The 19,973-nt window shown below is 52.2% G+C and overlaps 1 protein-coding gene across 1 annotated transcript in view; it reads left to right on the top strand.

Annotated features, from left to right (window-relative positions):
* Positions 1 to 1,828: 1,828 nt before the first annotated feature.
* The window catches only part of LOC144489031 (uncharacterized), a gene marked incomplete at its 3' end in the record, with an annotated part of 41,139 nt that continues 22,994 nt past the window's right edge, over positions 1,829 to 19,973 (top strand). The window contains exons 1-2 of the mRNA XM_078206985.1: positions 1,829 to 2,013; positions 16,356 to 16,433. Coding sequence (XP_078063111.1) covers positions 16,403 to 16,433 — 31 coding nt within the window. The remainder of the gene's footprint in view (positions 2,014 to 16,355; positions 16,434 to 19,973) is intronic.

Consider the following 19,973-nt stretch of genomic DNA (forward strand, 5'->3'; position numbering starts at 1 on the left):
TTTGATGGGGACAGTGTAGCGGGAGCTTTACTCTGTATCTAACCCCGTGCTGTACCTGTCCTGGGAGTGTTTGATGGGGACAGTGTAGAGGGAGCTTTACTCTGTATCTAACCCCGTGCTGTACCTGTCCTGGGAGTGTTTGATGGGGACATTGTAGAGGGAGCTTTACTCTGTATCTAACCCCGTGCTGTACCTGTCCCTGGAGTGTTTGATGGGGGACAGTGTAGAGGGAGCTTTACTCTGTATCTAACACCGTGCTGTACCTGTCCTGGGAGTGTTTGATGGGGTCAGTGTAGAGGGAGCTTTACTCTGTATCTAACCCCGTGCTGTACCTGTCCTGGGAGTGTTTGATGGGGACATTTTAGAGGGAGCTTTACTCTGTATCTAACCCCGTGCTGTACCTGTCCTGGGAGTGTTTGATGGGGGACAGTGTAGAGGGAGCTTTACTCTGTATCTAACACCGTGCTGTACCTGTCCTGGGAGTGTTTGATGGGGTCAGTGTAGAGGGAGCTTTACTCTGTATCTAACCCCGTGCTGTACCTGTCCTGGGAGTGTTTGATGGGGTCAGTGTAGAGGGAGGGTTACTCTGTATCTAACCCCGTGCTGTCCCTGTCCTGGGAGTGTTTGATGGGGACATTGTAGAGGGAGCTTTACTCTGTATCTAACCCCGTGCTGTCCCTGTCCTGGGAGTGTTTGATGGGGACATTGTAGAGGGAGCTTTACTCTGTATCTAACCCCGTGCTGTCCCTGTCCTGGGAGTGTTTGATGGGGACATTGTAGAGGGAGCTTTACTCTGTGTCTAACCCCGTGCTGTCCCTGTCCTGGGAGTGTTTGATGGGGACATTGTAGAGGGAGCTTTACTCTGTGTCTAACCCCGTGCTGTGCCTGTCCTGGGAGTGTTTGATGGGGACATTGTAGAGGGAGCTTTACTCTGTATCTAACCCCGTGCTGTCCCTGTCCTGGGAGTGTTTGATGGGGACAGTGTCGAGGGAGCTTTACTCTGTATCTAACCCCGTGCTGTACCTGTCCTGGGAGTGTTTGATGGGGACAGTGTAGAGGGAGCTTTACTCTGTATCTAACCCCGTGCTGTCCCTGTCCTGGGAGTGTTTGATGGGGACAGTGTAGAGGGAGCTTTACTCTGTATCTAACCCCGTGCTGTCCCTGTCCTGGGAGTGTTTGATGGGGACAGTGTAGAGGGAGCTTTACTCTGTATCTAACCCCGTGCTGTACCTGTCCTGGGAGTGTTTGATGGGGACAGTGTAGAGGGAGCTTTACTCTGTATCTAACCCCGTGCTGTACCTGTCCTGGGAGTGTTTGATGGGGACAGTGCAGAGGGAGCTTTACTCTGTATCTAACCCCGTGCTGTATCTGTCCTGGGAGTGTTTGATGGGGACAGTGTAGAGGGAGCTTTACTCTGTATCTAACCCCGTGCTGTACCTGTCCTGGGAGTGTTTGATGGGGACAGTGTAGAGGGAGCTTTACTCTGTATCCACCCCCGTGCTGTACCTGTCCTGGGAGTGTTTGATGGGGGACAGTGACTGGCTCACCCAGGGTGTGGGGTCACAAGGGGAAAGCAGAGATGGGTTTCTGGGTAAATCTGGATAAACGGGAGGGAGGGAATGGCGAGATGGAGGCTGGAGTGCGATGGAGAGGGTTGTAAGAGGGGGCTGGTGTGGAGGAGGGGCAGCAGCACACAGTTGGGCAGAATGGCCTCTGTGTTTCTGGACATGGATTTCCATTGATTACATAAGGACATTAGTCAAACACCACGACAGTGCACTTTGGTTTCAGGAAGTGATTGGGTCGAGGCTGGGAGCAGCTTGTGGGAAGAGGGAGAGTGGGATTGAGGGGAAAATCTCTCTCTGAACCCTGGGGAAAGTGTCTTCATTCACTCCCCACCCACGGAGCTGGGCCTGTGACTCACTCGCTGTCAGAATCAAACCGATTTGCCCCAAATGCAGCTGCTTTCGCCGAGTGTGTTTAACATTTCAAACTCATTCTCAGCTTTTCACGGTGAGTGATTCCGTCTTTCACTTTCACTTTGGGCAGAATTCGGAAACAGAACAACTGGCCCCCCCCACACCCTCTCCCCGAGGATATAAACCCCCCCCCACACCCCCTCCCCGAGCACTGACACAGACTGGACCCCCCCCACACCCCCTCCCCGAGCACTGACACAGACTGGACCCCCCCCCCCCACACCCCCTCCCCGAGGATATAAACCTCCCCCTCCCCGAGTAAACACACCCTGCATCCCCCCCACACCCCCTCCCCGAGCACTGACACAGACTGCATTCCCCCCCTCCCCCGAGTAAACACACACTGCATTCCCGACACAAAGATAAGTGGAAAAGTGAATCGTGTGGAGGGCGTAGAAGGTCTGCAGAGAGATTTGGACAGGCTGAGTGAGTGGGCGAGGATCTGGCAGATGGAGTATAAAGTTAACAAATGCGAGGTTATTCACTTTGGAGGAAATAATAGCAAATTGGATTATTATCTAAATGGAAACAAATTACAACATGCTGCTGTGCAGAGGGACCTGGGGGTCCTTGTGCATGAGACGCAAAAACCCAGTCTGCAGGTGCAACAGGTGATCAAGAAGGCAAATGGGATGTTGGCCTATATCGCAAGGGGGATAGAATATAAAAGCAGAGACGTCTTGCTGCATCTGTACAGGGCATTGGTGAGGCCGCAGCTGGAATACTGTGTGCAGTATTGGTCCCCTTATTTGCGGAAGGATATATTGGCCTTGGAGGGAGTGCAGAGAAGGTTCACCAGGTTGATACCAGAGATGAGGGGTGTTGATTATGAGGAGAGACTGAGCAGATTGGGTTTGTATTCGTTGGAATTTAGAAGGCGGAGGGGGGATCTTATAGAGACCTATAAGATAATGAAGGGGCTGGATAGGGTAGAGATGGAGAGGTTCTTTCCACTTAGAAAGGAAACTAGAACTAGAGGGCACAGCCTCAAAATAAAGGGGGGTCAGTTTAGGACAGAGTTGAGGAGGAACTTCTTCTCTCAGAGGGTGGTGAATCTCTGGAATTCTCTGCCCACTGAAGTGGTGGAGGCTACCTCGTTGAATATGTTTAAATCACAGATAGATGGATTCCTGATCGGTAAGGGAATTAGGGATTATACCGATCAGGCGGGTAAGTGGAACTGATCCACGTCAGATCAGCCATGATCTTATTGAATGGCGGGGCAGGCTCGAGGGGCTAGATGGCCTACTCCTGCTCCTATTTCTTATGTTCTTATCCTCCTGTTCAAATCCCCCCCTCGCTCCCTCCCTCCCTATCTCTGGAACCTCCTCCAGCCCCTACAATTCCCATCCTCCTGTTCCAATCCCTCCCTCGCTCCCTCCCTCCCTATCTCTGTAACCTCCTCCAGCCCCTACAATCCTCATCCTCCTGTTCAAATCCCTCCCTCGCTCCCTCCCTATCTCTGTAACCTCCTCCAGCCCCTACAATCCTCATCCTCCTGTTCAAATCCCTCCCTCGCTCCCTCCCTATCTCTGTAACCTCCTCCAGCCCCTACAATTCTCATCCTCCTGTTCCAATCCCTCCCTCGCTCCCTCCCTCCCTATCTCTGTAACCTCCTCCAGCCCCTACAATCCTCATCCTCCTGTTCAAATCCCTCCCTCGCTCCCTCCCTATCTCTGTAACCTCCTCCAGCCCCTACAATCCTCATCCTCCTGTTCAAATCCCTCCCTCGCTCCCTCCCTATCTCTGTAACCTCCTCCAGTCCCTACAATCCTCACCCTCCTGTTCAAATCCCTCCCTCGCTCCCTCCCTATCTCTGTAACCTCCTCCAGCCCCTACAATCCTCATCCTCCTGTTCAAATCCCTCCCTCGCTCCCTCCCTATCTCTGTAACCTCCTCCAGCCCCTCCAATCCTCACCCTCCTGTTCAAATCCCTCCCTCGCTCCCTCCCTCCCTATCTCTGTAACCTCCTCCAGCCCCTACAATCCTCATCCTCCTGTTCAAATCCCTCCCTCGCTCCCTCCCTATCTCTGTAACCTCCTCCAGCCCCTACAATCCTCATCCTCCTGTTCAAATCCCTCCCTCGCTCCCTCCCTATCTCTGTAACCTCCTCCAGCCCCTACAATCCTCATCCTCCTGTTCAAATCCCTCCCTCGCTCCCTCCCTATCTCTGTAACCTCCTCCAGCCCCTACAATCCTCATCCTCCTGTTCAAATCCCTCCCTCGCTCCCTCCCTCCCTATCTCTGTAACCTCCTCCAGCCCCTACAATTCTCACCCTCCTGTTCAAATCCCTCCCTCGCTCCCTCCCTCCCTATCTCTGTAACCTCCTCCAGCCCCTACAATCCTCATCCTCCTGTTCAAATCCCTCCCTCACTCCCTCCCTATCTCTGTAACCTCCTCCAGCCCCTACAATCCTCATCCTCCTGTTCAAATCCCTCCCTCGCTCCCTCCCTCCCTATCTCTGTAACCTCCTCCAGCCCCTACAATCCTCACCCTCCTGTTCAAATCCCTCCCTCATTCCCCCCCCCCCAGTAAATACACACTGCATTCCCCCCCCCCCCCGAGTAAATACACACTGCATTCCCCCCCCCCCCGAGTAAATACACACTGCATTCCCCCCCCCCGAGTAAATACACACTGCATTCCCCCCCCCCGAGTAAATACACACTGCATTCCCCCCCCCCGAGTAAATACACACTGCATTCCCCCCCCCCGAGAAAATACACACTGCATTCCCCCCCCCCGAGTAAATACACACTGCATTCCCCCCCCCCGAGTAAATACACACTGCATTCCCCCCCCCCCCCCGAGTAAATACACACTGCATTCCCCCCCCCCGAGTAAATACACACTGCATTACCCCCCCCCCGAGTAAATACACACTGCATTCCCCCCCCCCGAGTAAATACACACTGCATTCCCCCCCCCCGAGTAAATACACACTGCATTCCCCCCCCCCCGAGTAAATACACACTGCATTCCCCCCCCCCCCCGAGTAAATACACACTGCATTCCCCCCCCCCCGAGTAAATACACACTGCATTACCCCCCCCCGCGAGTAAATACACACTGCATTCCCCCCCCCCGAGTAAATACACACTGCATTCCCCCCCCCGAGTAAATACACACTGCATTCCACCCCCCGAGTAAATACACACTGCATTCCCCCCCCCCCCCGAGTAAATACACACTGCATTCCCCCCCCCGAGTAAATACACACTGCATTCCCCCCCCCCCCGAGTAAATACACACTGCATTCCCCCCCCCCCGAGTAAATACACACTGCATTCCCCCCCCCCCGAGTAAATACACACTGCATTCCCCCCCCCCGAGTAAATACACACTGCATTCCCCCCCCCCCGAGTAAATACACACTGCATTCCCCCCCCCACCCCGAGTAAATACACACTGCATTCCCCCCCCCCGAGTAAATACACACTGCATTCCCCCCCCTGAGTAAATACACACTGCATTCCCCCCCCCCGAGTAAATACACACTGCATTCCCCCCCCCCCCGAGTAAATACACACTGCATTCCCCCCCCCGAGTAAATACACACTGCATTCCCCCCCCCCCCGAGTAATTACACACTGCATTCCCCCCCCCCCCGAGTAAATACACACTGCATTCCCCCCCCCCCCGAGTAATTACACACTGCATTCCCCCCCCCCCCCCGAGTAAATACACACTGCATTCCCCCCCCCCGAGTAAATACACACTGCATTCCCCCCCCCCGAGTAAATACACACTGCATTCCCCCCCCCACCCCGAGTAAATACACACTGCATTCCCCCCCCCCGAGTAAATACACACTGCATTCCCCCCCCCGAGTAAATACACACTGCATTCCCCCCCCCCCGAGTAAATACACACTGCATTCCCCCCCCCCCGAGTAAATACACACTGCATTCCCCCCCCCCCCCGAGTAAATACACACTGCATTCCCCCCCCCCCGAGTAAATACACACTGCATTCCCCCCCCCACCCCGAGTAAATACACACTGCATTCCCCCCCCCCGAGTAAATACACACTGCATTCCCCCCCCCACCCCGAGTAAATACACACTGCATTCCCCCCCCCCCGAGTAAATACACACTGCATTCCCCCCCCCCCGAGTAAATACACACTGCATTCCCCCCCCGAGTAAATACACACTGCATTCCCCCCCCCCGAGTAAATACACACTGCATTCCCCCCCCCCCCCCGAGTAAATACACACTGCATTCCCCCCCCCACCCCGAGTAAATACACACTGCATTCCCCCCCCCCGAGTAAATACACACTGCATTACCCCCCCCCGCGAGTAAATACACACTGCATTCCCCCCCACCCCGAGTAAATACACACTGCATTCCCCCCCCCCCGAGTAAATACACACTGCATTCCCCCCCCCCCCCGAGTAAATACACACTGCATTCCCCCCCCCCCCGAGTAAATACACACTGCATTCCGCCCCCCCCCGAGTAAATACACACTGCATTCCCCCCCCCACCCCGAGTAAATACACACTGCATTCCCCCCCCCGAGTAAATACACACTGCATTCCCCCCCCCCCCGAGTAAATACACACTGCATTCCCCCCCCTGAGTAAATACACACTGCATTCCCCCCCCCGAGTAAATACACACTGCATTCCCCCCCCCCGAGTAAATACACACTGCATTCCCCCCCCCCGAGTAAATACACACTGCATTCCCCACCCCCCCGAGTAAATACACACTGCATTCCCCCCCCCCCGAGTAAATACACACTGCATTCCCCCCCCACCCCGAGTAAATACACACTGCATTCCCCCCCCCGAGTAAATACACACTGCATTCCCCCCCCCACCCCGAGTAAATACACACTGCATTCCCCCCCCCGAGTAAATACACACTGCATTCCCCCCCCCGAGTAAATACACACTGCATTCCCCCCCCCCGAGTAAATACACACTGCATTCCCCCCCCCCCCCCGAGTAAATACACACTGCATTCCCCCCCCCCCGAGTAAATACACACTGCATTCCCCACCCCGAGTAAATACACACTGCATTCCCCCCCCCCCCGAGTAAATACACACTGCATTCCCCCCCCCCCGAGTAAATACACACTGCATTCCCCCCCCCCGAGTAAATACACACTGCATTTCCCCCCCCCCCCGAGTAAATACACACTGCATTCCCCCCCCCGAGTAAATACACACTGCATTCCCCCCCCCCGAGTAAATACACACTGCATTCCCCCCCCCGAGTAAATACACACTGCATTCCCCCCCCCCCGCGAGTAAATACACACTGCATTCCCCCCCCCGAGTAAATACACACTGCATTCCACCCCCCGAGTAAATACACACTGCATTCCCCCCCCCCCGAGTAAATACACACTGCATTCCCCCCCCCCCGAGTAAATACACACTGCATTCCCCCCCCCGAGTAAATACACACTGCATTCCCCCCCCCCCGAGTAAATACACACTGCATTCCCCCCCCCCCGAGTAAATACACACTGCAATCCCCCCCCCACGAGTAAATACACACTGCATTCCCCCCCCCCGAGTAAATACACACTGCATTCCCCCCCCCCCGAGTAAATACACACTGCATTCCCCCCCCCCGAGTAAATACACACTGCATTCCCCCCCCCCCGAGTAAATACACACTGCATTCCGCCCCCCCCCGAGTAAATACACACTGCATTCCCCCCCCGAGTAAATACACACTGCATTCCCCCCCCCCCCCGAGTAAATACACACTGCATTCCCCCCCCCACCCCGAGTAAATACACACTGCATTCCCCCCCCCCCGAGTAAATACACACTGCATTCCCCCCCCCCCCGAGTAAATACACACTGCATTCCCCCCCCTGAGTAAATACACACTGCATTCCCCCCCCCGAGTAAATACACACTGCATTCCCCCCCCCCGAGTAAATACACACTGCATTCCCCCCCCCCGAGTAAATACACACTGCATTCCCCACCCCCCCGAGTAAATACACACTGCATTCCCCCCCCCCCCGAGTAAATACACACTGCATTCCCCCCCCCACCCCGAGTAAATACACACTGCATTCCCCCCCCCGAGTAAATACACACTGCATTCCCCCCCCCACCCCGAGTAAATACACACTGCATTCCCCCCCCCCGAGTAAATACACACTGCATTCCCCCCCCCCGAGTAAATACACACTGCATTCCCCCCCCCGAGTCAATACACACTGCATTCCCCCCCCCGAGTAAATACACACTGCATTCCCCCCCCCCCCCCGAGTAAATACACACTGCATTCCCCCCCCCCGAGTAAATGCACACTGCATTCCCCACCCCGAGTAAATACACACTGCATTCCCCCCCCCGAGTAAATACACACTGCATTCCCCCCCCCCGAGTAAATACACACTGCATTCCCCCCCCCCGAGTAAATACACACTGCATTCCCCACCCCGAGTAAATACACACTGCATTCCCCCCCCCGAGTAAATACACACTGCATTCCCCCCCCCCGAGTAAATACACACTGCATTCCCCCCCCCGAGTCAATACACACTGCATTCCCCCCCCCGAGTAAATACACACTGCATTCCCCCCCCCCCCCCCGAGTAAATACACACTGCATTCCCCCCCCCCGAGTAAATACACACTGCATTCCCCACCCCGAGTAAATACACACTGCATTCCCCCCCCCCCGAGTAAATACACACTGCATTCCCCCCCCCCGAGTAAATACACACTGCATTTCCCCCCCCCCCCGAGTAAATACACACTGCATTCCCCCCCCCGAGTAAATACACACTGCATTCCCCCCCCCGAGTAAATACACACTGCATTCCCCCCCCCCCGAGGAAATACACACTGCATTCCCCCCCCCCGAGGAAATACACACTGCATTCCCCCCCCCCGAGGAAATACACACTGCATTCCCCCCCCCCGAGTAAATACACACTGCATTCCCCCCCCCCCCCGAGTAAATACACACTGCATTCCCCCCCCCCGAGTAAATACACACTGCATTCCCCGCCCCCCCGAGTAAATACACACTGCATTCCCCCCCCCCCCCCGAGTAAATACACACTGCATTCCCCCCCCCCGAGTAAATACACACTGCATTCCCCCCCCCCGAGTAAATACACACTGCATTCCCCCCCCCCCCGAGTAAATACACACTGCATTCCCCCCCCCCCCCCGAGTAAATACACACTGCATTCCCCCCCCCGAGTAAATACACACTGCATTCCCCCCCCCCCGAGTAAATACACACTGCATTCCCCACCCCCCCGAGTAAATACACACTGCATTCCCCCCCCCCCGAGTAAATACACACTGCATTCCCCCCCCCCGAGTAAATACACACTGCATTCCCCCCCCGAGTAAATACACACTGCATTCCCCCCCCGAGTAAATACACACTGCATTCCCCCCCCCCCGAGGAAATACACACTGCATTCCCCCCCCGAGTAAATACACACTGCATTCCCCACCCCCCCGAGTAAATACACACTGCATTCCCCCCCCCCGAGTAAATACACACTGCATTCCCCCCCCCCCGAGTAAATACACACTGCATTCCCCCCCCCCGAGTAAATACACACTGCATTCCCCCCCCCGAGTAAATACACACTGCATTCCCCCCCCCCCCCGAGTAAATACACACTGCATTCCCCCCCCCGAGTAAATACACACTGCATTCCCCCCCCCCCCCCGAGTAAATACACACTGCATTCCCCCCCCCCCCCCCCCCTCCCCCACCCCTCGATTAGATTCCAGTCTGTAACTCACTCCCGGGTATCTGTTATTCTATATATAAACCACCCTGAACCCCTCGATTAGATTCCAGTCTGTAACTCACTCCCGGGTATCTGTTATACTATATATAAACCACCCTGAACCCCTCGATTAGATTCCAGTCAGTAACTCACTCCCGGGTATCTGTTATACTATATATAAACCACCCTGAACCCCTCGATTAGATTCCAGTCTGTAACTCACTCCGTGGTATCTGTTATTCTATATATAAACCACCCCGAACCCCTCGATGAGATTCCAGTCTGTAACTCACTCCCGGGTATCTGTTATTCTATATATAAACCACCCCGAACCCCTCGATTAGATTCCAGTCTGTAACTCACTCCCGGGTATCTGTTATTCTATATATAAACCACCCCAAACCCCTCGATTAGATTCCAGTCTGTAACTCACTCCCGGGTATCTGTTATTCTATATATAAACCACCCCGAACCCCTCGATTAGATTCCAGTCTGTAACTCACTCCCGGGTATCTGTTATTCTATATATAAACCACCCCGAACCACTCGATTAGATTCCAGTCTGTAACTCACTCCCAGGTATCTGTTATTCTATATATAAACCACCCCGAACCACTCGATTAGATTCCAGTCTGTAACTCACTCCCAGGTATCTGTTATTCCATATATAAACCACCCCGAACCCCTCGATTCGATTCCAGTCTGTAACTCACTCCCGGGTATCTGTTATTCTATGTATAAACCACCCTGAACCCCTCGATTAGATTCCAGTCTGTAACTCACTTCCGGGTATCTGTTATTCTATATATAAACCACCCTGAACCCCTCGATTAGATTCCTGTCTGTAACTCACTCCCGGGTATCTGTTATTCTATATATAAACCACCCCGAACCCCTCGATGAGATTCCAGTCTGTAACTCACTCCCGGGTATCTGTTATTCTATATATAAACCACCCCGAACCCCTCGGTTAGATTCCAGTCTGTAATTCACTCCCGGGTATCTGTTATTCTATATATAAACCACCCCGAACCCCTCGATTAGATTCCAGTCTGTAACTCACTCCCGGGTATCTGTTATTCTATATATAAACCACCCCGAACCCCTCGATGAGATTCCAGTCTGTAACTCACTCCCGGGTATCTGTTATTCTATGTATAAACCACCCTGAACCCCTCGATTAGATTCCAGTCTGTAACTCACTTCCGGGTATCTGTTATTCTATATATAAACCACCCCGAACCCCTCGATTCGATTCCAGTCTGTAACTCACTCCCGGGTATCTGTTATTCTATGTATAAACCACCCTGAACCCCTCGATTAGATTCCAGTCTGTAACTCACTTCCGGGTATCTGTTATTCTATATATAAACCACCCCGAACCCCTCGATTAGATTCCAGTCTGTAACTCACTCCCGGGTATCTGTTATTCTATATATAAACCACCCCGAACCCCACGATTAGATTCCAGTCTGTAACTCACTCCCGGGTATCTGTTATTCTATATATAAACCACCCCGAACCACTCGATTAGATTCCAGTCTGTAACTCACTCCCAGGTATCTGTTATTCTATATATAAACCACCCCGAACCCCTCGATTCGATTCCAGTCTGTTACTCACTCCCGGGTATCTGTTATTCTATGTATAAACCACCCTGAACCCCTCGATTAGATTCCAGTCTGTAACTCACTTCCGGGTATCTGTTATTCTATATATAAACCACCCCGAACCCCTCGATTAGATTCCAGTCTGTAACTCACTCCCGGGTATCTGTTATTCTATATATAAACCACCCCGAACCCCTCGATGAGATTCCAGTCTGTAACTCACTCCCGGGTATCTGTTATTCTATGTATAAACCACCCTGAACCACTCGATTAGATTCCAGTCTGTAACTCACTCCCAGGTATCTGTTATTCTATATATAAACCACCCCGAACCCCTCGATTCGATTCCAGTCTGTAACTCACTCCCGGGTATCTGTTATTCTATGTATAAACCACCCTGAACCCCTCGATTAGATTCCAGTCTGTAACTCACTTCCGGGTATCTGTTATTCTATATATAAACCACCCCGAACCCCTCGATTAGATTCCAGTCTGTAACTCACTCCCGGGTATCTGTTATTCTATATATAAACCACCCCGAACCCCTCGATGAGATTCCAGTCTGTAACTCACTCCCGGGTATCTGTTATTCTATGTATAAACCACCCTGAACCCCTCGATTAGATTCCAGTCTGTAACTCACTTCCGGGTATCTGTTATTCTATATATAAACCACCCCGAACCCCTCGATTAGATTCCAGTCTGTAACTCACTCCCGGGTATCTGTTATTCTATATATAAACCACCCCGAACCCCTCGATTAGATTCCAGTCTGTAACTCACTCCCGGGTATCTGTTATTCTATATGTAAACCACCCCGAACCCCTCGATTAGATTCCAGTCTGTAACTCACTCCCGGGTATCTGTTATTCTATATATAAACCACCCTGAACCCCTCGATTAGATTCCAGTCTGGAACTCACTCCCGGGTATCTGTTATTCTATATATAAACCACCTGTGTCGGTCTTCACGGTGGAGGACACAAATAGTTTGCCAAATATTAACGATAGAGGGTTGGCAGCAGGAGAAATACTTAATACAATTAATGTTACCAGAGAGGCAGTGCTGGGTAGACTAATGGGACTGAAGGTGGACAAGTCCCCGGGTCCGGATGGAATGCATCCCAGGGTATTGAAAGAAATGTCAGAGGTAATAGTGGATGCGTTAGTGATTATTTATCAAAACTCGTTGCATTCTGGGGTAGTGCCGGTTGATTGGAAAACGGCTAATGTTACGCCGCTGTTTAAAAAAGGAAGGAGACAAAAGGCGGGAACTATAGGCCGGTCAGCTTAACGTCTGTAGTAGGGAAAATGCTGGAATCCATTATTAAAGAGGAGATAGCAGGGCATCTGGATAGAAATGGTTCGATCAATCAGACGCAGCATGGATTCATGAGGGGAAAGTCGTGCTTGACGAACATGTTGGATTTTTATGAAGATGTGACTAGGGCGGTTGATGGAGGAGAACCGGTGGATGCAGTGTTTTTGGATTTCCAAAAGGCGTTTGATAAGGTGCCCCATAAAAGGCTGCTGAAGAAGATTAGGGCACACGGAGTTGGGGGTAGTGTGTTAAAGTGGATTGGGGACTGGCTATCCGACAGGAAGCAAAGAGTCGGAATAAATGGGTGTTTTTCCGGTTGGAGGAAGGTAACTAGTGGCGTGCCGCAGGGATCGGTACTCGGGCCGCAACTATTTACCATTTAAATAGACGATCTGGAGGAGGGGACGGAGTGTAGGGTAACGAAGTTTGCAGACGACACAAAGATAAGTGGAAAAGTGAATCGTGTGGAGGACGGAGAAGATCTGCAGAGAGATTTGGACAGGCTGAGTGAGTGGGCGAGGATATGGCAAATGGAGTATAACGTTGAGAAATGCGAGGTTATACACTTTGGAGGAAATAATAACAAATGGGATTACTATCTCAATGGAAACAAATTAAAACATGCTACCGTGCAAAGGGACCTGGGGGTCCTTGTGCATGAGACGCAAAAGCCCAGTCTGCAGGTACAACAGGTGATCAAGAAGGCAAATGGGATGTTGGCCTATATCGCGAGGGGGATAGAATATAAAAGCGGGGATGTCTTGATGCACCTGTACAGGGCATTGGTGAGGCCGCAGCTGGAATACTGTGTGCAGTATTGGTCCCCTTATATGAGGAAGGATATATTGGCATTGGAGGGAGTGCAGAGAAGGTTCACCAGGTTGATACCGGAGATGAGGGGTTTGGATTATGAGGAGAGGCTGAGGAGATTGGGTTTGTACTCGTTGGAGTTTAGAAGGATGAGGGGGGATCTTATGGAGACTTATAAGATAATGCGGGGGGTGGATAGGGTGGAGGCGGAGAGATTCTTTCCACTTAGTAAGGAAGATAAAACTAGAGGACACAGCCTCAAAATAAAGGGGGGTCGGTTTAAGACAGAGTTGAGGAGGAACTTCTTCTCCCAGAGGGTGGTGAATCTCTGGAATTCTCTGCCCACTGAGGTGGTGGAGGCTACCTCGCTGAATATGTTTAAAGCGCGGATGGATGGATTCCTGAGCGGTAAGGGAATTAAGGGTTATGGGGATCAGGCGGGTAAGTGGAACTGATCCACGTCAGATCAGCCATGATCTTATTGAAGGCGGGGCAGGCTCGAAGGGCTAGATGGCCTACTCCTGCTCCTATTTCTTATGTTCTTATGTATCTGTTATTCTATTTTTAAACCACCCCGAACCCCTCGATTCGATTCCAGTCTGTAACTCACTCCCGGGTATCTGTTATTCTCTATATAAACCACCCTGAACCTCTCGATTAGATTCCAGTCTGTAACTCACTCCCGGGTATCTGTTATTCTCTGTATAAACCACCCCGAACCCCTCGATTAGATTCCAGTCTGTAACTCACTCCCAGGTATCTGTTATTCTATATATAAACCACACCGAACCCCTCGATTAGATTCCAATCTGTAACTCACTCCCGGGTATCTGTTATTCTATATATAAACCACCCTGAACCTCTCGATTAGATTCCAGTCTGTAACTCACTCCCGGGTATCTGTTATTCTATATATAAACCACCCTGAACCCCTCGATTAGATTCCAGTCTGTAACTCACTCCCGGGTATCTGTTATTCTATATATAAACCACCCTGAACCCCTCGATTAGATTCCAGTCTGTAACTCACTCCCGGGTATCTGTTATTCTATATATAAACCACCCTGAACCCCTCGATTAGATTCCAGTCTGTAACTCACTCCCGGGTATCTGTTATTCTATATATAAACCACCCTGAACCCCTCGATTAGATTCCAGTCTGTAACTCACTCCCGGGTATCTGTTATTCTATATATCAACCACCCCGAACCCTTCGATTAGATTCCAGTCTGTAACTCACTCCCGGGTATCTGTTATTCTATATATAAACCACCCCGAACCCCTCGATTAGATTCCAGTCTGTAACTCACTCCTGGGTATCTGTTATTCTCTCTATAAACCACCCTGAACCCCTCGATTAGATTCCAGTCTGTAACTCACTCCCGAGTAGAAACAGAAACATAGAAACATAGAAAACTACAGCACAAAACAGGTCCTTTAGCCCCACAAGTTGTGCCGAACATATCCCTACCTTTTAGACCTATCTACAATCCTCCATCCTATTAAGTCCCATGTACTCATCCAGGAGTCTCTTAAAAGACCCTATCGAGTTTGCCTCCACCACCACTGACGGCAGCCGATTCCACTCGCCCACCACCCTCGCCCACCGCCCATCCTATGGACCCGGACCCCAAGGTCCTTCTGATCCTCGACAGTACTAAGAGTCTTTCCCTTTATATTGTACTCCTTCATCCCATTTGACCTGCCACAATGGACCACTATGCATTTATCTGGGTTGAAGTCCATCTGCCACTTCTCCGCCCAGTCTTGCATCCTATCTATGTCCCTCTGTAACTTCTGACATCCCTCCAGACTATCCACAACCCACCAACCTTCGTGTCGTCGGCAAACTTACCAACCCATCCCTCCGCTTCCTCATCCAGGTCATTTATGAAAATGACAAACAGCAAGGGTCCCAGAACAGATCCCTGGGGCACACCACTGGTGACCGACCTCCATTTAGAAAAAGACCCATCTATACCCACTCTCTGCCTCCTTTGGGCAAGCCAGTTCTGGATCCACCGGGCAGCAGCCCCTTGGATCCCATGCCCTCTCACTTTTTCTAGAAGCCTTGCATGGGGGACCTTATCGAACGCCTTGCTAAAATCCATATAAACCCCATCTACCGCTTTCCCTTCGTCAATGTGTTTAGTCACATTTTCGAAGAACTCCACCAGGCTCGTAAGACACGATCTGCCTTTGACAAAGCCATGCTGAGTATTCTTGACCATACTAAACCTCTCTAAATGCTCATAAATCCTGTCCCTCAGGATCTTCTCCATCAGTTTACCAACCACTGAGGTTAGACTCAGCGGTCGGTAATTTCCTGGGCTATCCCTACCCCCCTTCTTGAAAATAGGAACCACATCCGCAATCCTCCAATCCTCCGGCACCTCTCCCGTCTCCATCGACGATGCAAAGATCATTGCCAGAGGCTCTGCAATCTCTTCCCTCGCCTCCCACAGTAACCTGGGGTACATCCCATCCGGACCCGGCGACTTATCTATCTTGATGCCATTCAAAGATTCCAGCACAACCTCTTTCTTAAAGTCCACATACTTAATCTTTTCAGTCCACCGCACGCCCGCAGTACATCCACCCAGGTCCTTCTCCTCTGTGAAAACTGAGGCAAAATACTCATTAAGCACCTCCGCCATTTCTACTGGTTCCGTACAGATTTCCCGCCTTCTGGACTTTATTCCAGATTGTTCCTGAATTTAAAATACACCAGGTCTGATTTATTTCTGATGTCATCCCATTGCTAGTTGTCAGCCGGGGAGTGTTTTTCACCCTGGTCCCTCGCTGCAGTCCCCTCAGGGGTGTTCGGAGATGTGAGGCCCACGATCCCGGAGACACTTCATCCAATGTCCTTCCTTCCGGTCTCCACACAGATGATGAAGATTCTGGAGACGCCGGAATTGGACACTGACAGTCACCGATGGAGTGGAACAGATCGAGTGATCATACAGGTGTGTACAGGACACGCAACGCAATCACTCCACCTCCAGGGAGGAAGTGTCACAGGGAGAGGGAGTGTCCGTGGGGAGTACACGGGGAGAGGGAGTGTCCGTGGGGAGCACACGGGGAGAGGGAGTGTCCGTGGGGAGCACACGGGGAGAGGGAGTGTCCGTGGGGAGAGGGAGTGTCCAGGGGGAGAGGGAGTGTCCGTGGGGAGTACACGGGGAGAGGGAGTCTCCGTGGGGAGGACACGGGGAGAGGGAGTGTCCGTGGGGAGAGGGAGTGTCCATGGGGAGAGGGAGTGTCCGTGGGGAGTACACGGGGAGAGGGAGTCTCCGTGGGGAGGACACGGGGAGAGGGAGTGTCCGTGGGGAGCACACGGGGAGAGGGAGTGTCCGTGGGGAGAGGGAGTGTCCAGGGGGAGAGGGAGTGTCAGTGGGGAGTACCCGGGGAGAGGGAGTGTCTGTGGGGAGAGGGAGTGTCCGTGGGGAGAGGGAGTGTCCGTGGGGAGTACACGGGGAGAGGGAGTCTCCGTGGGGAGAGGGAGCAACAGAATTTCCGCCTCTCTCATTGAATCAACAGAGGCTTTTTTTAACTATCAGTAATGGAGAAAATAATGGGACTTAATAGAACATAGAACATTCCAGCGCAGTACGGGCCCTTCGGCCCTCGATGTTGCGCCGACCAGTGGAACCAATCTAAAGCCCCTCTAATCTACACTATTCCAATATCATCCATATGTTTATCCAATAACCACTTGAACGCTCTCAACGTTGACGAGTCCACTACTGCTGCAGGCAGGGCATTCCACGCCCTTACTACTCTCTGAGTAAAGAACCTACCTCTAACATCTGTCCTATATCTCTCACCCCTCAATTTAAAGCTATGTCCCCTCGTGCTAGCCATCACCATCCGAGGAAAAAGGCTCTCACTCTCCACCCTATCTAATCCTCTGATCATCTTGTATGCCTCTATTCAGTCACCTCTTAACCTTCTTCTCTCTAACAAAAACAACCTCAAGCCCCTCAGCCTTTCCTCATACGATTTTCCCACCATACCAGGCAACATCCTGGTAAATCTCCTCTGCACCCTTTCCAACACTTCCACATCTTTCCTATAATACGGCGACCAGAACTGTACGCAATTAATGGATGTTTTCAGCATTTTCTGCCCTCATTCCCAGGATGTGAGTGTCGCTGGCCGGGCCCAGCACTCATTGTCCATCCCTAACCCCCCCTCGAGGGGCTGGTGCGTCTGACGTCACCTTGAACCAATTGCAGTCCCGTGCAGTGTAGGTACACCCACAGTGCTGTTAGGGAGGGAGTTCCAGGATTGTTATTGGACATCAGTCAGTCCCGTGTGGTGTAGGTACACCCACAGTGCTGTTAGGGAGGGAGTTCCAGGATTGTTATTGGACATCAGTCAGTCCCATGTGGTGTAGGTACACCCACAGTGCTGTTAGGGAGGGAGTTCCAGGATTGTTATTGGACATCAGTCAGTCCCATGTGGTGTAGGTACACCCACAGTGCTGTTAGGGAGGGAGTTCCAGGATTGTTATTGGACATCAGTCAGTCCCATGTGGTGTAGGTACACCCACAGTGCTGTTAGGGAGGGAGTTCCAGGATTGTTATTGGGCATCAGTCAGTCCCGTGTGGTGTAGGTACACCCACAGTGCTGTTAGAGAGGGAGTTCCAGGATTGTTATTGGACATCAGTCAGTCCCGTGTGGTGTAGGTACACCCACAGTGCTGTTAGGGAGGGAGTTCCAGGATTGTTATTGGGCATCAGTCAGTCCCGTGTGGTGTAGGTACACCCACAGTGCTGTTAGGGAGGGAGTTCCGGGATTGTTATTGGACATCAGTCAGTCCGTGTGGTGTAGGTACACCCACAGTGCTGTTAGGGAGGGAGCTCCAGGATTGTTATTGGACATCAGTCAGTCCCGTGTGATGTAGGTACACCCACAGTGCTGTTAGGGAGGGAGTTCCAGGATTGTTATTGGACATCAGTCAGTCCCGTGTGGTGTAGGTACACCCACAGTGCTGTTAGGGAGGGAGTTCCAGGATTGTTATTGGACATCAGTCAGTCCGTGTGGTGTAGGTACACCCACAGTGCTGTTAGGGAGGGAGTTCCGGGATTGTTATTGGACATCAGTCAGTCCGTGTGGTGTAGGTACACCCACAGTGCTGTTAGGGAGGGAGCTCCAGGATTGTTATTGGACATCAGTCAGTCCCGTGTGATGTAGGTACACCCACAGTGCTGTTAGGGAGGGAGTTCCAGGATTGTTATTGGACATCAGTCAGTCCCGTGTGGTGTAGGTACACCCACAGTGCTGTTAGGGAGGGAGTTCCAGGATTGTTATTGGACATCAGTCAGTCTGTGTGGTGTAGGTACACCCACAGTGCTGTTAGGGAGGGAGTTCCAGGATTTTGACCCCAGCGACAGTGAAGGAACAGCCGATATATTTCCAAGTCAGGATGGTGTGTGTGGGGCTCGGAGGGGGAGCTTGCAGGTGGGGGTGTTCCCCATGTGTCTGCTGCCCTTGTCCTTCTCGGTGGTAGAGGTGGTGGGTTTGGAAGGTGCTGTTGAAGGAGCCTTGGTGAGTTGCTGCAGTGCATCTTGTAGATGGTACATACGGCTGCCTCTGTGCGTCGGTGGTGGAGGGAGTGAGTGTTGGAGGTGGTGGAGGGAGTGAGTGTTGGAGGTGGTGGAGGGAGTGAGTGTTGGAGGGGGGGGTTAGTGTATCTTCCATCTCCTGGTTTCACTCCTTTGAAGTTTGTTTGTCTCGGGTATTATTGTGTCCCTGTTTTGGAAAATTGCAAGTGCTGTTCCATTATTTCAAACAGCACAGAGTGTAAATAACACAGCGACAATCGGTCAAAGGTCTGTATTTGTTTGACTGGAATCTGTCAGCAGGGACCGAGCAACTCAGTATTTTGTAAATCACGAGCTTATCAGCACAGGTTCAATGTCTGCTGAATGGCCTCCTCCTGTTCCTGTGTAACAGGCTGGAGGGGCTGAATGGCCTCCTCCTGTTCCTGTGTAACAGGCTGGAGGGGCTGAATGGCCTTCTCCTGTTCCTGTATAACAGGCTCAAGGGACTGAATGGCCTCCTCCTGTTCCTGTGTAACAGGCTCGAGGGGCTGAATGGCCTCCTCCTGTTCCTGTGTGACAGGCTGGAGGGGCTGAATGGCCTCCTCCTGTTCCTGTGTAACAGGCTGGAGGGGCTGAATGGCCTCCTCCTGTTCCTGTGTAACAGGCTGGAGGGGCTGAATGGCCTCCTCCTGTTCCTGTATAACAGGCTCGAGGGGCTGAATGGCCTCCTCCTGTTCCTGTGTAACAGGCTGGAGGGGCTGAATGGCCTCCTCCTGTTCCTGTGTAACAGGCTGGAGGGGCTGAATGGCCTCCTCCTGTTCCTGTGCAACAGGCTGGAGGGGCTGAATGGCCTCCTCCTGTTCCTGTGTAACAGGCTGGAGGGGCTGAATGGCCTCCTCCTGTTCCTGTGTAACAGGCTGGAGGGGCTGAATGGCCTCCTCCTGTTCCTGTGTAACAGGC

The sequence above is a fragment of the Mustelus asterias genome, unplaced genomic scaffold (assembly GCF_964213995.1).
Source record: "Mustelus asterias unplaced genomic scaffold, sMusAst1.hap1.1 HAP1_SCAFFOLD_1942, whole genome shotgun sequence".
Classification (NCBI taxonomy): domain Eukaryota; kingdom Metazoa; phylum Chordata; class Chondrichthyes; order Carcharhiniformes; family Triakidae; genus Mustelus; species Mustelus asterias.